Raw genomic sequence first — 16,505 nt, 5'->3', positions numbered from 1 at the left:
GTAGAGTAGTTTGGGACCTCTGGATATCTAACACTGATAGAGAGGCCATATCCCAAGTCAATCAAAACTCAGGCTGCTGCAAAAGCAGTAGCCCCAGCTGGACGACTCCGCCAAGCCATGCACCGCTGCTCTTCTCTTATGCCAACCCAGGACATCATGTAGCCATTACCAGCACTGAAAAAGGATTGGGGCACTTGGGCAGGAGGAGCAGAAAAGGCATGACCACTCCTTCAGGGAGGTCGCCCTTTGATCAATACACAGTGAGCGCACAACTGTCCCTCATGAAACCACCACATAGCTTGTGCTATACAGCTTCCACAGCCATTGGCAGCAGCACTCCGCCTCAGCCTTGAGTACAGGACTAATCACTGTCTGTCCTTCAGGCCAAGAACGCCAAAATCTGCATTTGTCACATTCCTAACTATTAATTTCAAGGTGTTTAAGAAAGGAAGGGTCATACTTAAGTGCTAGGTCTACAGTTAGACTGGGCTAAGAAATTAGCTTTCTCTGCGAAAAGCTTATTACATTTTTGATATCGACTGCACACTGCATATTTTATCCCAGAAATTAATAAAAAGCTACAGCTAGCAATTAGGTTATAAATTAAAGTATAACAAAACTTTTCAAATTGAATTGAATAATATAAAATTCTGCACATGATATACTCAATCTGAGGTATTATATCAGCTGTTACTCTGGGACTCCTTGTATGACATATCAGCTTTTCTCTCTGCCTGCCCTCCAAGATGCCAGCAAGTGACTGTCCTCTCTGAAGGACACTCGTAACAGCTTAGTAGTTCTCCTCCTCTCTTCCTCTCCCCTGACACAAGAGAGCTCTCACACCCAAAGGGCAGCAAAGCTTCTGACTTGGCTTTCAAGAGTGCAAATTTGCTTTCAATGGTGTCACATAAAGCTCTAGTACCTCAGAAATTTCTGCATCTTTGAATGAGCACCTTATAGCTTCTGTGGTGATCATTAAGAATTCTGACAGGAGGTCTATCTATCTCAGAGGATTTATCCACACGATGATGAGACTTTGAAGTGCAAATAGCTGGTAAAGAACAACTTGCGAAGACTACATTTACCAGGCTTTTAGAAATTATTTCTCTGGAATTTTTCATATAACCAATTTGGACATGAACAAATAAAGCAGTTGGGTGTTTACTTGTAAAAGTGGATCTAGTGGATCAAGAAGCTTCCCTGAAAGGGCCAGCAACATGGTACTTGCCCTGTTTTGTTTCAGTGCAAAGTAAATGACGTCAGCTTCAGTCACTGAGGGAACAGTCAACTGCTGAAATATGTTCACTGCAACACTCGTCTGATAATATCATGCTCCCAAAACCATACAACCAATACTGACTCTGTGGCTTTTTGCTTTAGATGTGTGCTTGTACAGTACACACATGGGCCATAGTAGGTAGCATAGATAGTGTGCTTCTAAATGAATACCTTCTAGCCACAGTGATGCAAGTTCCTAATACTTACAAATTCACAGTATACTTCAAATAGTAAAATATTCCATTGTGGAACTGATTTTTTAAAATTTCGTTTCAAAAAAAAATCAACCAACTTTTTCTCAAAGTGCTGACATAGCACTTCAAGTTCAGGTTTTTTTTTTGTTAAATACTTCTTTTCCTTATACCAAGGACCAACAAAAATCTGTACCGCTCTTCATTATTGTTGTTTTTACTGCTAATGTTATAAATAAAAGCAGTGAGTCTCCACAAGTAAGGAAGCCAACTATGCTTCAGACTGAAGCTCCTCTTTTTGTCAGATGACCACCCCCTGATTTATAGCTGTCATCATTATAGCATGTTTTTACTGAAATCTGGATACATATGTTAAAGAAATCGACGGTATTTTAGCCCTTCTCAAAAACTATGATATAGTTCATAATGAAAGATCAATTATATAAGTTAGTTTTTCTGATAAGTTTTGCAGTTCACAAGCAACATGAGTACATCTTACAATCCGTGGCAATATAAGTATGGCTTGCAAAAGCAGTACTGAGACCTTAACCAACTAAAATATTAAACTCAGTTCTTTAAAAAACAGGATATACACTTTGAAATTTTTCATAGCACCTTTCTTTGTCACACCACCTTTAGCAGTGGCAGTAAGGGACTGCAGGCTGCTAATTGCATTCGATCTCATTAACTCTCATGTGCTAACCTGAAAGCACAGATCCAGACAGTTCTGTGCTTTGTGTTCTGACTTCTGCTCCAGCCTTTCAAATTTACTCATTCTATAGTTTCTAAAACATAGAGAAAAGCACATCCTGAATTTTCTGTTTTGTGGGTGTTTTTTTTTCCCTTCTCTATTTGGTGGGACATAAATACATGCATAAATGCTTTCCTGAATGGATGCCAACATGTTATAAAATAACTTATGTACCACTTCTCAATACCATTGACTTCGTAAAGACACTTTGAAGGTAAAAGTTACTTCTCAGAAATAGTCTACAAAAATGTATAAAAATAAGAATTGTCAAACATTTTCCAATTCAGCTTTAGTAAATGAAAAACTTTAAAACAAATGCTTTTATTACAAACTTCTTAGAAGGAATGCATGTAATAGTACAAATTAATGGTTTCTAAATGGAGGATCAATATCTCATTGTATTTTACACAAAGAGCTAAAACCCTATTGCTGTAACAATACAAAAGAAGAGAAAGCTTTACAGATCAGGTTACCTGTCTGATTTGATGTTTTTAATAGACTATAAATCTGGCTACAGCCATCTCAGAGCCTCAATCACAATCGTTAAAAGTAGAGATTAAAAAAGAGGCAGTCTATGACTTCTAAGTATTTACTACCATTCTATCAACTCGACAAATGTCTTTTAAAGAAGACTTAACTAGTTGACAATTATAAAGCAGCATTTTGGTGTTCCTCTATATCATGACAGATTACTTAGATTAAATGATATGTATTATCTTACCTGATACATTCCAACTCCTATGTGTTTGGGCTCAATTTTCACTAGCTCAGCTAATGGGTCTTGGACGCGTCTAGCTATGGAAACTGAAAAATAGAATTAGAAAACAGCTATAAGTTTTATCTGAAAATCAGAATCATGTAATTGCTTCTGCTATATTTTTTTTAAAATCTTCTACATATTTAATCTCTTTTTTTTTAACCTGGAAATAATCAATAACATGGCAGAATTCTTTTTCACTGTTAGACAGTGAAATGTACATTAATCAAACTTTTTGAGTAATTCAAGTAAAGACCTAAGGAGATTTTAAACTGTAATCATGACAAAAAAGCTTTTTCACGGCAGAGTTATCAAATAGAACTGTGTACACTAGATTTTCCCCCTGTATCCACACTAAAATGCACATGTAACATTTAAAATTAAACTCTGAAATATCACAGAATCACAGAATCACAGAGGTTGGAAGGGACCTTTTAAGATCATCTAGTATCCTTTAACCTTAAATCAAAGATATGTAGAAAAAAAATAAACATTTAAAAAGGAATGGAGTAACTATTAGGTATATCTTATATATTATATATTCATGTCATTCAACCATAAAATTCAATGTTCACTTTGAAAATGGTTCTTGGACATTACTAGTCTAAACTGCATACCAAAGCACATCAATTTGTGATCTGTCATTGTTATAACCATGTTTAGAAAAAACAAAACAATTTCCAACATTACTGGTTCACACTGGAAGAACTTTTGGTCATCCAAATGATGAACCCAGACTGCATTTTTTAAGCCTATATTTATTAATAAATCCTTTGCTTTCTCAAATCTCAGAACAAATACTTATTTACAAAGTGTCAATTTGAAAATTCTCAACCTTGGTGTAGCTGTGCAGATACTGAGTTTCATTCACTATTTGCAACTGTGCTCCCTTCCATATATACTGAACTAGAAGGGTTCCACTCTACCAATATTACATTTATAAACTTTTGTTCTCCTGAGTAAAGTAAAGACAGGCTGGCTGGTTTAGCAGCTCTTAGAACATGCATTCTACCTAGTGAAATAAACACTGCTGAAGAACAGGAGTGTCTGGAAGTATTGCAAAGGTCTTTCCAAAAAAGGACCAAAGGTCTTTCCAAAAAAAAAAAAACCCAAACAAAACCCCAAAATCCCAACAAAGCAAAACCAACCACATACCTCCCCCCCCGACCTCCAACCCAAAACAACAAAAAACCCCAAGGCCAGGCCTTGTTGCTAAAGCTGCTTTTCCTACTGTGTGCAGTTGTGCAAGAATGTTCTGTCCCACCCCATTTCCCTCAAAGCTGTGATCCTTTATAACCTATCTCCAGAAGCACCCCCACAGCTGGCATTAGTGATTCCAAGAGACATTTCCTAAAATTTATTTTACATTTGAATTCATTTTTAAGAAAAACAAGAGACAGTCCAAGGAGGAATAGACAGGAGTCAGGAGTAAACATGTACATGCATGGTGGCTGGGTCAGCAATACATACATAATGTTTAAATAGGAAAACTGGAACTATCTACAGTGGTCAATAGCTGATTTTATACACAGATATGTATAAAATCACAGGCATGATTGTCATATACATATAAGATATATATATATATATATATATAACATATAGGCACCTTTACAGAATCACAGAATTGTTTAGGTTGGACAGACCTATTAAGGACAGACATCATCTTTTCCAACTCCTCTCCTGAAGCACGGTCAGCTAGAGCAGGTTGCCCAGGATCATGTCCAGTTGGGTTTTGAATATCTCCATGGATGGAGACTCCACAATCTGTCTGGGCAATCCATTCCAGAGTTTGACCACCCTGACAGTAAATAGGTGTTTTCCTGTATTCAGATAGAGTTTCTGGTGTTTCGATTTGTGCCCATTTCCTCTTACCCTGATAGTGGGCACTACTGAGAAGAGTCTGGCTCTCTCTTCTTCATTCCCTCCCATCAGGTATTTATACACATTCATAAGATCCCTCCCGAGCCTCCTCTTCTCCAGACCGAAGAGTCACGGTTCTCTCGGTTTCTCCATGTCTGAAAGGCGCTTCAGTCCATTAATCGTCTTTGCAGCCCTAATTTAAACAACAACCACTACTGCAGGGCGTAAAAAAAGGACATTATGGATAAGGACTTGGCTAAACACTGATACTTGAAGCCAAACCAGTAGATAGATCTAACATTTATTAGCAGGTTTCTCAAACCACAGATGCCAAGTTTATCCATTAAATTCAGCATTAGAGATTTTGCTTTTAAAGTTCTGCACTGCTAAACGTACAGTTAACATGAAGTTCACTGCTCAGTCATGCAAGACTTTTCATATCCTTTATTATCCATTTTAACATATGCTGACAATTGCTAGCTAGGTTCAGACAGCACTGTGCTGGTGACATCTAATACGCCTGCCACTCTGATAGAGAAATTCTGAATTCAAAGGCCATCACATACTCCTTGTCAAAAAAAAAAAGAAAAAAGAAAAAAGTTAACCAGTGTAAGTACACCAATTATAGCTTACACAAGTATAGCTTACTACAGAAATGTTTGCATATAACCATCATTTGTATTAATTCCTTTGAAACACTAGTGGTATGTATCACCAGTCACCTTACAAACAAAAGTGGAACAAAACACCAATGAAAGTATTGATCCAAACCAAGAAACATTTCAAACTATATATTTCTTCTGAATGCTTTTATGCCTATGTATAGGTACTATACTTGTCTTTCAGCAAGCTTTCTTAAATTCAACTTGTTTAATAGCTATACAACGTTTTAGAGAATTTTCTTTTAGTCTCACCTAATGGCAAAACACATTTCAGAAGATACGCTTTAGATAAACTGAGAGCAAGTATCTCTCACTCTCCACATCTCCTTTCATTACATCTTTTAAAAATAGACAACGTGGATAGGTTGATACAGGAATTTTCCAAGCATAACCTTCTCATGGGAACCTTCAATTAAGAAGTAAAATTTAGACTCTTCTTGTCACAATAGCTAGGTTGACAATGCTGTCATATCCCTAGGAGGCCTCCAGCAGAGGTGTAGGACCTGATCCAGCAAAGCACTTCAGCACAGATGCATGTCGGTATTCCCACCAGAACCAGCAAAACTATTCACATGCATAAAGTTACATAGACATTTAAGTGCTTTCCTGGATGAGGCCTAGTAGTTACAATATCGAAGCACAAAGATCAAGTAACAGTCAGTTATATGACTTAAGGGATGCAGCTCCTATGGCCAATACTAGCAGGACAGCTGACCTGTAGAATTACACAATTCCACTAAAGTTGCAATATTACTCCAGAACCTTTCAAGTTCAAAATAAAAGAGAGCACAACAGGGAAAAGGCAAGAGTTGTCCACATTCTTTCTAGGCACTATTTCAGTCAAGATTAGCATCTGCTGTCCCTTGTACAGGCAAAACCACTTTGTTACAGGACTTGCACACTGCAATAGATAGATCTTTTTAGGGGGCAATGAGGCTCTGCTTCGGTGATTTGATCTGCATGGCTGAACTCTTACGATAAAGCAGAGTCTTACTGAAATCACAAGGGCTCTGCAGAAGTGCAAGGTCTGCTACCATGGACCAGACAGAGACAGTAAAACCTGATGGTCTTACATTTTCCCCTTAAAAAAATGAATCAATACATTTCAAATGTGGGTTTTTTTTATATTAAACTATTTTACACTAACACAGGTATTGTCTAAAATTACTTATGAAGTACATTTCAGGAATGGCTAAAACCCATGCATTTTTAGAAGACTGACAATGAAACAGATACTGCATCCTCACTTCTATAGTTATTAAGGTATGCTTCACCTCTGCTCAAGCAAATACAAAACAAATTATCTGATGGCACATAGGGCAAAACTAGAAAATCAGATTTCTCCAAAGTAATCAGCGGGGCCAAACATAAAATGTTTGAGGTGCCATTCTTAAACTACGCTAGTATAAGTAAAATGTGAAAAACAACCTATTCAATACTAACCAGAGTATTAAGATCAGGATGACATAGCCTTCTATTAGAAAATCAACACAGTAATTGCACATCTGATAGATGAAAAACTTCAAGTGGTCAATTAATAAGAAAAAAATTATTGCAATACTTGGAATGACAGTAACATATTGTGCTGCCATACAGTAAATCCATGTAAAATTTTAAAGCTGGGGGGGGACAAGACGGCTTCTGTGGTCCTCTGACTTTAACGTAGACGAACTTTGCCTTAAAATGCAATGAGAAATAAACAAGGTTACAGAAAGCATATTTACTGAAATCTTGTCTTGTCACTAGGACTTTTTCTGCTGTCATAGAAAATAAGGAATTATATTAAAATGTTGTTTCCTAGTGGCTAATGAGCAGATGTGTCCTCATGAACTTTCAAACATACTAAATTTTCTGGCTACACCCGTCTTAAAAAGATCAAATCTCACTTAATTCCAAACTGACAATTTTTAAATTGAGAATATTTTCCTCACACATACATGTCATGTAACTGTTTTTACTAGTACTGACTACAGCAAGTGATATAATTTTTCGCAGGGATTAAAAAGGAGAGAGTTTCCACTCTGGAATACTGATAATAGTTTTCAGGCTAAATCTTTTCAGACTAAAGATGGAAAAAAGTGTCCACTCTCAATAGTGAGGGGCAAAAACAATATAGCAGGCTTCCAACTATTTCTCTAGATGGTATCTATACAAGGGCCACGTCAGCTGCCAACCCTAAAAAACCAGAATTAGTGCTAACTTCTTAATTAGGCTACCTGCCTCCCTTCAGTAATGGAACAGATTTATCAATTACTATAGCCTAATCGGATATGCACACTAGGGTGCAAGAGCACCTAGAAATCTTGTCAACTACATAACAAAATTTATTACAGTCCCAAGTATTATGCCTGCTTTGGGGCCAACTTATGTGTTCAGATAATCACATATTAAAATGTTCTCCTTTTGCATTGCTCTATGTAAGAGCCATACCATAAAGCAAAAGCTTAATGGCTGTAGGTAGGGAAAGAGTGAAAATGCACAAAGTTCTGCCAAATGCAGCATGAGACACTGCCAGGAATGATTATGGGTGGAAGAAAAAAAAAATGTTAAAAATCAATTTCTTTCAATTACAGTGGCATTCAAATGTTGCTTGTCACTGCAACCAAAAAAACATTTTTGGCCCAAAGTCCAAGACTTCCAATTCCTTCCTTTAAATGGAGGGGTCTTTATATAAGGATAAAAACATGTCCCAGTCAATAACTGTGACAGTTTAGCTACCTCATATGAGTGGGAGCATTTGTTTTTGTTTTGAAACAATGTGAAGCTTCCAGATGTGAAGGCAGTGGGTAGTTTTACAAGTGTTTTGCAAATAAATATACGGCAAACACAAGCTATTAGGCTATGACCAGTTCAAGCTCAATTTTATCATAAATGAGAACATTCTGTATTTTTATTACAAAACCTCAGTATTGTGTTCTTGCTGAGACATGCTCCTACAGCATCCAAGTAACTCACCCCCCGTCCCATTTTAAATTAACCTCTACACCTTAAAAATCTGGGTTGAAACTTCAATGTCAATGAAATAAAAAAATAATATATTAAGGTAATCAGAGACTAACTCATAAATGCATAAGTAATTACTGACAATATTTCATACCAGGATAGATATGGAAGCATTACAACTTATTTAAATCCTTTTATAAAGCCTATTATTGTGTTCAAGATCAATTACACTCTCCATAAGTATCTGCAATAATGTTTACTCAGTGATCGATTGTTCAGGTTTCCTGAGTCCTGGAAGCTTTCTATCCTGTTGACCTGAATTTCACCCTCCTTGCAAAGGATACAGTGAAACGTACAGTAGTCTTTTCATTAAGAATTCTTTCTCAGTAGGTCAGGATTTGTGACACAGTTTTGAATCCTCATATATCTTCTTGGTGGGTTTAAAGTATGCAATTTATTTTAAGCAACTGCTCAACAGCTGCATTTCATCCAAAATTCTTCTGTGGCAAGTGAGCAGGTTTTTGTTTTAAAAAGGTTACATTTTAGTTTACTTTTAACTCCATAAAACTGATAATCTGTTATTTGCCTAAGATTAATGAAATAATGAATGACAATGTTCTATTAACTTACTACAAAAATCTTTAAAAGAAATGGCTTGAATACAAAAAGGAATTAAGTAATACATATAAAGAGAAAACCTCAGCAAGTGAATATTACAATGCAGCTTTTAAAGTCAATATTTCTTCTTAGAAATACACTCTCCAAAATACTTTTCTTAAGAATTAGTTATTTCTGTATCACAGCTAATAGCACTCTTTTATCCAGGGTGAGATGGGAGACAAAATCATTTAATTGAAGCCCGATGTGATTTTTTTTTTCTGCTGCAAAAATGAGTTAGTCTTCCAGGATGGTATAAATTCAGAAAAATCTTTCCCCATCTGCTCAGCTTAAAAGATAGAAATCATCAGTACACTTTTCAAATTCAGACCACTGGTACTAATTTGAACAGCGTCACCATGGCATTGATTACTGTTACTACTAAAAGTAAAAAAAAAAAAAAAATTACTTGAAGTTCTATACTTACAAGAGTTATTCATTTATATCAACAACAAAAATTAACCTTTTCTAAGTGACCAGAATGTCCCTTCCTACGTCTATAGTAAGAAAAGCAGCTTTGATGAGTATCACATCATACTGCTATATTAAAAGCAACCAAAAACTCCTCAAATTGAAGAGCATTCTTGTACGCATTGTTCCTCTGTCTCCACACTTCAAAGCAGCAAAAAAGCCTTCTAAAGAAAATACACAGACACACGTATGCACAGAGTTGCATCCAGAGGGAGGGAAGTCAGTCATTTTTCTAACTCTTATGCTAAGGAAAATGGGCTTTACCAGAGGCTGGACTAATACTTTGCTTCTGGATGGCTTTTAGGCAGAACTGGTGGGGTGTTTTCAGTTTGTTCAGAGGGGCAGCAAGTGATGCTCTGTAAATAATAGGCCAGGTCCACCTGCCAAACTCAGGCCCATCTGGGATATAACAAACCAGTAAATGAGAGGAAGGCAAGGTGAAGATCACATCTTTCCACAAAGTATGCAAAGGTTACACATCGGTTGCAAACGCTAACACATGCACAGAGAATGATGCTCAGTTAAAAGTTATACACAAACACAAATCTCAGCATAGTGGAAATACTGATGCAAAACAGACAGAAAAGTTTTCACCTAGTTCCAAATAATCTGTTTTAACTTTGTAACAAGGCAGAAGCCATGGGGAATTGAAGTGGGTCTTGATCTGGCAGATTATATATCAAACTCTGCTCTAGCCTACTGCTAGACTCTACAGCTGCATAGGAAATACAGTCCTGATGAGCAAGATGTTGATGATTATATACCATCTCTCACACATGCCACGAAGTTTGCACAGATTGGAAAACAGATTCTTGTCTAGAACAAGAAGAAAGTAAAGACTACAAGCATCTCCAATACCTGTGTAACAACCCATTCAGCATCGTCCCACTAGTTTTGGGCAATTCAAGCCCTTTTTTCTCTCTCTCAAAATCCTGATGCAGGCACACATGTTCATGCACAACTGTAGGATGCCCAATAATTTCCAGATTACCTGCAGTTATACTTTTTCTTTTTTAAGATTATCCGTAGATTTGCTACAAATTCTGTTCAAACTGTAGAGCCCAGTCTACACCTTCAGATGATCTTCTGATTATTGGTGAGAACTGGGTCCTCTGGGGAAAGAAGTAACAAGTCTGCTTTACCTCTTAGTGCTGGTCACCATCCATTTTGTTTCTGACCACTGCATCTCTCCCTTTCCAACAACATAATTAAAGTCATTCTTAAATGCTATAGAATACATCAGGTGAAGGACAGAACGCAATTTTATTTTATACTGCTGTAATTGCACACAAACCAACTAAACGGGTTAGATTTTGTAGCCAAAGCAAAACATTTTAATATGTAAGAATTCAGTGCTTACTTTCCTGTCTTCTAACTCTTTCTGAAAACTTGTGGAACTTGCACCAATCCTCTACGATTAGCTGTAGAAGGAAGCTTCCACTTAGAAAGCAGTGTGAATGGTTTAACTGTAAGACTTCTGTCCAATAAAGTTTTTGAAAAATGACCTTCTCTCCTGAGTAGCCAAGGGGGAGCAGTGCTCTTTTAAGAAGATAAAGAAATTAGCTCAAGTAGACATCAAGGCACTATGTCCCACACATCTAATCATCAAATTGTTTTACTTTCCTTAAGATAAAGTCAAAAGAAATTACATTTTTTCCAATCTCTACCTTCTACTTGCTGGCTAGCGTGACAGCTCTGAACTGTATGTCTCTATCTTTAACAGCACCCCAGGGAATAAAACCCTGTAGCATGACAGTCTCAAAGTCCTAACGAGCCCCCAAAGCCTATAAGGCTTTCTTTTGCAAGGAAAAGTGCAAGTGGTGTGCTGAACTTTGAGTGTACAATAATCCAATGTATTCTGCCCTGTGGAGAGGAGACAAGCAGATGGGATTTGACAACGCTAAGGCAAGCTGTGCTGTGTGACCTTTTGCTCTCTCGGATTCTTCTTCATACTCAGAAATCATCCTTTAAAAGCAGCACAGTTTCTATACTGGATCATACCTGTGCATGCAGCATGACACACAGGCTTGCCCTGTTAGCATTCCAAATCTTTGCAAAAAAAAAGTAACTTTTGGGAATATTTTATCTACATTTATTGATTTCCTGATTTGGTGACACAGCTATGTAGTCTTGACAGAGGACCTCAGGCCCTTCATGTCTGACAGGAAAATGAGCATTTGTTGGAGTTGCTGCATTAGAGAAGCCCAATTACGTTGTTCTTGTTTCGGCAACTGATCACAGAATTGCTAATTAAAAACCAAATGCATATGATTGCATTAAGGTATGGAAATAAATCAGAGAGGCTTAGCGTGAGATCTCCTCTAACAAGTGTTTACACAAATGTCATATCTGAAAAGACGTAAACCCCTTTCCCTCCTCATCCTGTGTTTAGAGATTTCTACATATCCAGGTTTATCTGCATTTTTATAAATCAATGCAATGAAGCACATTAGGTTTTTATTTTGCTTTTCAAATAGTGAAATAAAGAAGAGATTGCTTAATTGTTAGAGCAGTCATCTCAAAATGAAAGGTAATTTGTCAATTTAATGAAATGAAGGCATTTCTCATTTAATATAACTGAGCATATATCGAAACCAGGGAAAAATCCCAGCATGACTACTGCCTCATAGCGATTCTCTACCATCAGACCACCATTTCACCAGAATTCAGCAGTTTCCTCTGGTTCTTAGAGTTATTAAGAGACAGTCATTTCATCATGGTATCCACTTCAAGAGGTGGAAAGGTGGCAGAGGAAAAAGATTCTGATGTGAGCACATGCAAAACAATTGGTGCATCCTTTATTCTACTTGTACTAAGGACAACAACAAAACCACCACTAGCTGACCATACCTTAAAAAGTTTCCAGGTATCCAGGAAGTACATAAATTCCAGATTTCTGTGTGTCAGTCCTTTAACATGAGTCACACATGCTTACACTTTCTATATACTTCACCTGTCCCTCCACAGTCTTCCCATTTTGTCTAGCCAAACTTGTTCAAGCCAAAAAGCATTTGCAACAACAAGGAACTCCAGAAGTGGAGAAGCGCTACCTGAGAGATAAAATAGAAAGCCTGGCAATGTCCATGCACTGACACCTGCACAGGCTCATTTTATTTCTCATCCCAGAAGCCTCATTTTCATTAGGAATAAAAGTTCTGCACAACAAAATAAAAACTTGGACAAAACTGCATAGGACAAAATAGAAGTAAAAGAAAGAGTATACCAACTTTTGGAAGATCATTTAATTCCACAGTTCACAGGCCCAGTGACAGTAACCAAACGCAGGTCAACACTGACTGTCACAGAGTCCATCCGTTTGAGGGAGGAATACTTGTCACCACCGAGTTTAGCTTTTTTTCTTTTACTCATGCAAAGAATACCACATCAAGACAGTCTTCTCAGCTGCTTAGATAATGAAAGACAACTAATTGCAAGGATTACTGGTAAACTTGCAAGGCAAAGTAATTGTTCACTGAGCATGTTACTTACAACTACTTGAAAAGGGATACTTGCGTTCAGGCCTTCCATTTAAAAAAGGCACAAGTAAAGCTCAACCACAGAGACCTAGAGTAATCCAGAAGATCTTATGGACAAGTTACAGTGAAAAATTCCTACTTGAACTTGCCATGAATAAAAGCTAACCAAAAGTTAAATATGAAGTTTTACACTGATGGTAGCTCAGGGAAAAAAAAAAAAGTAACAAAAAAAAACAACAAAAAAAGGACAGCCAAGTAAATATGAATTTGACAGCTTTATGAAACCTCTACCAAATTAAACATTTGACTCCTCTAAGAGGGTGGCCAGAAGACACATGCTGGGGCAGAAACAGAACTGGGCAGAATGCACCCAGCCTCGCAGCTCCCTCATTGCCATTCCACTAACCCTAGAGCAGGCAGTCACAAGGCCTCGAGAGGGCACACATTAATAAGCTTCACAAAGATGATCAACATGGACAGCTTGCTAAGCACCCTTTTTACAGTGCCCATTCTCCCCTACAACAATTCCCGCCCCAAATCTTCAGCCTGTTTTGGGACATAGCTTTTGGGAAGGACAATTCAAGGAAGCCTTGCATTCCCTTCACTGTCAAGCTACAACCCTATTGCAAGTTCATCCAAAAACCCCAGTTACTGAAATCCAGTGGCTTGCTCTCCAGGCAGAGCCTTCCTTATCTGCTGCAGCTGAACTTCCTCAGCCTATCAAGTAGGAAATCCTTTTATTGCTCTGGCCTATAAGCCTCTTATCTCCTAATTCTGTGAGGCTGAGAAATAGCTTGTTGTGCTCATTAATCCTACAATGACTGTCAGCAGGGGATATATACCTTTTCACTCCACTCAAATCTGAGTAACTAGGTTTCATCAAGTTCTTTACTATCTACTCAGCTGAGTCCCACTCCACAAGATTTTATAGGAGTTGGAGTAGCAGTAAAGAAGCATCTGCACTTTTGTGAAATATTAATATTTGGTGCTATAAAAATTTTAGAAAACCTAGTTCAATGTAAAGAATTTATATTAGGAGCTGATATTGCCTAGGGACAGAAAGAAGGTACCCAACTCTGGAGGACAATTCTAAAATTGGACAGACCCTATTCCATTCTCTGCACTCTAGATACCAGCAAATTTTTGTAAGAAATTATAATTTTTTTTCTCAAGCAAGTGCACTATTGACTAAAAGTACCGTATGAAGACCATGAAGACTTTCTACTATAGTTTATATATGCACAATCAGTTTATAATGAGACCTTTCTCAATTATTTGTTACAAACCCACGTCATCCTTGACCTTCTAAGATAGCTCAAAGGGAAAAAACCCCAAACATTTCAGTTCTTGGATCAACTAATATATTTAATCAGCACCAGCAAGAAATGCTAAAAGTTGCTATTTTTCTGCCTATATACTTAACCAAGTATGTAGGCAGAAATATACTGCCTATACTTAAGCAAAGGAGAAATTAATAAGATACTGTTTTTTATCAGGATCAATGTCTTTTATTTCTCTATATGAAGTGAAAACTTATTACAAACAATTGCTAAACAGTACTGCAAATATGACTGAGAGATATCACAAGATGTGAACGTAAGGTCTCGTACAATATGCATTATATACCTGATAGACAGATACCTACCTACCTGTGTAATTCAAAAAAAAAAAAACCCAAACCCCTTCCATACAGTTTGTGTAGAGAAAAATGTTAAAGTGGCAAACTGTGTTAAGATCACAGATATCTCACGTCAGTTCTACCTTTTATTTTAACTATAAATGTCACACTTTATCATGCAGCTGTCAGCTTCCTTTAATGTACTAAATGCTATCATGTAAGCACAGAACCTGACATGATGTAACACAACAATTAAAATAAAAAGCAAGTCAGCTTTGACACCATGTCACTTTGCTGCAAATTAAAGGAAAATCAAAAGTAAAAAAGTAAAAGCTAGTCAAGAAAAAAGTTTGCAAAAAATCCCCAACATCAATTAAAATTCCTCTCTAATGTTATGTCAGATTTTTATGCTCAGCTTTAAAAAAAAAAAAAAAAAGACCACAGCTTCAGTGCAGCTAATTACAAATCAACACCAAAAGACATCAAGAAGAACATCTAAAACTTTTAGAAAAATTCTATTGTAATAAATATACTTCTACTTGACAGTTCCATAACAACCAACATCCATGGAACTAAGCAATTATTTTTCACTTTCTATCCTGCCCCTTTTCAATTTCTACCCATTCTGCGGTACTGCTGTGGCATGTCAAAATTGCTGATGCTTTTCAAACCAGATGCAACAGCACTTGAGTTATGCCTGAAGCAATTCCTAGTTATAATGAAGAAATATGAACTCTAGATAATTAATACTGATATCGGTCATATATTACAAGTTTGATTTTCATTCACTGTATTTGATGCACAGCACTAAATAAAAGTGTCTTAAGTTTTCAAAAATTAACTTCTGAAAAAAGGAAAATCATGTACATCTGGAAAGGCACATTGTTAATAACTAGATTTCCTCCTCTTTGGTGTTTTGCTGTTCATTTACATCTACTCTAAACCCACATTTAATATATCAGCAACATAATAAACTTTGGCCCAAGGGAAAGTCAGTGGCCTCTGTCACAAATACAGAAATGTCACAAGTCTAATTCTCGCTCTGGCCATACTGTGACACATTCAAAACCTGTGGCCCAGGGAAGAAATAATCACAATGGAGTCCATTTGCAGGCAGGGAGGAAAGAGTCAGACGAAAAGGAGCTGGAGGCCTGTCCTGCAAAGGGAAGGGCCGATACAGATATTTAAAGAATAATCCTGTAAAATCATTCCCTTGAAACATCGAGTTAACACAAATCCTTTTTTCCCTTTGTAGAAATCAGAAGAAAGGGGAACATGAGGAATCCTAGAAAGTTTTACCCCCAAATACCCTGTAACTTCAGAACTGTTTTCTGCTGACCTACACCTTCCTCAGGATTTCCAGACCAGCAACCTGCTAAACTAACAATAAAATTAAGAATAGTATCATTTTTACTGGAAATGATTTCTGTATGAGAATGTTACTGCGTTTTCAAATGTGCTTTATTTGACTGAGTATGACAGCAAATTATAGGTAGACCAAAAAAATAAAAACCAGGGGTTAATAAAAACAAATACAAAGACACCCAATTAAAAATACACAAATGAAGTAATCCAAAATAACCTCAGACCTGCCCTTTACAGCTGTCTCCCAATAAACCAAATCCATGAATAGAATTTGGACACCAATGAAGCTACTAGGAATTCGATCTTTAAAGACTACTCTTTAACCAAACACTGAAATTATAACAGTGGCAACACTTGTAAATTTTTAAGAACTTGAGCTGTATTATACCTCAGTGACATTTATGCTGAAGTAAATGGTTTTTTTAAGAATGAAAACTAAGTAGTATTTTATGAGGACTATTTTTAGCTACATG

The 16,505-nt window shown here is 36.9% G+C and overlaps 1 protein-coding gene across 1 annotated transcript in view; it reads right to left on the bottom strand.

Moving 5' to 3' along the window:
* The window catches only part of SRBD1 (S1 RNA binding domain 1), a 131,003-nt gene that overhangs the window by 49,805 nt on the left and 64,693 nt on the right, over positions 1 to 16,505 (bottom strand). Inside the window, exon 18 of the mRNA XM_074163049.1 lies at positions 2,942 to 3,024. Coding sequence (XP_074019150.1) covers positions 2,942 to 3,024 — 83 coding nt within the window. The remainder of the gene's footprint in view (positions 1 to 2,941; positions 3,025 to 16,505) is intronic.

Source organism: Numenius arquata, chromosome 2, assembly GCF_964106895.1.
Source record: "Numenius arquata chromosome 2, bNumArq3.hap1.1, whole genome shotgun sequence".
Lineage (NCBI taxonomy): Eukaryota > Metazoa > Chordata > Aves > Charadriiformes > Scolopacidae > Numenius > Numenius arquata.
Note: the sequence above shows the minus strand (reverse complement) of the source record. Positions and strands in the feature narration are given on the sequence as shown.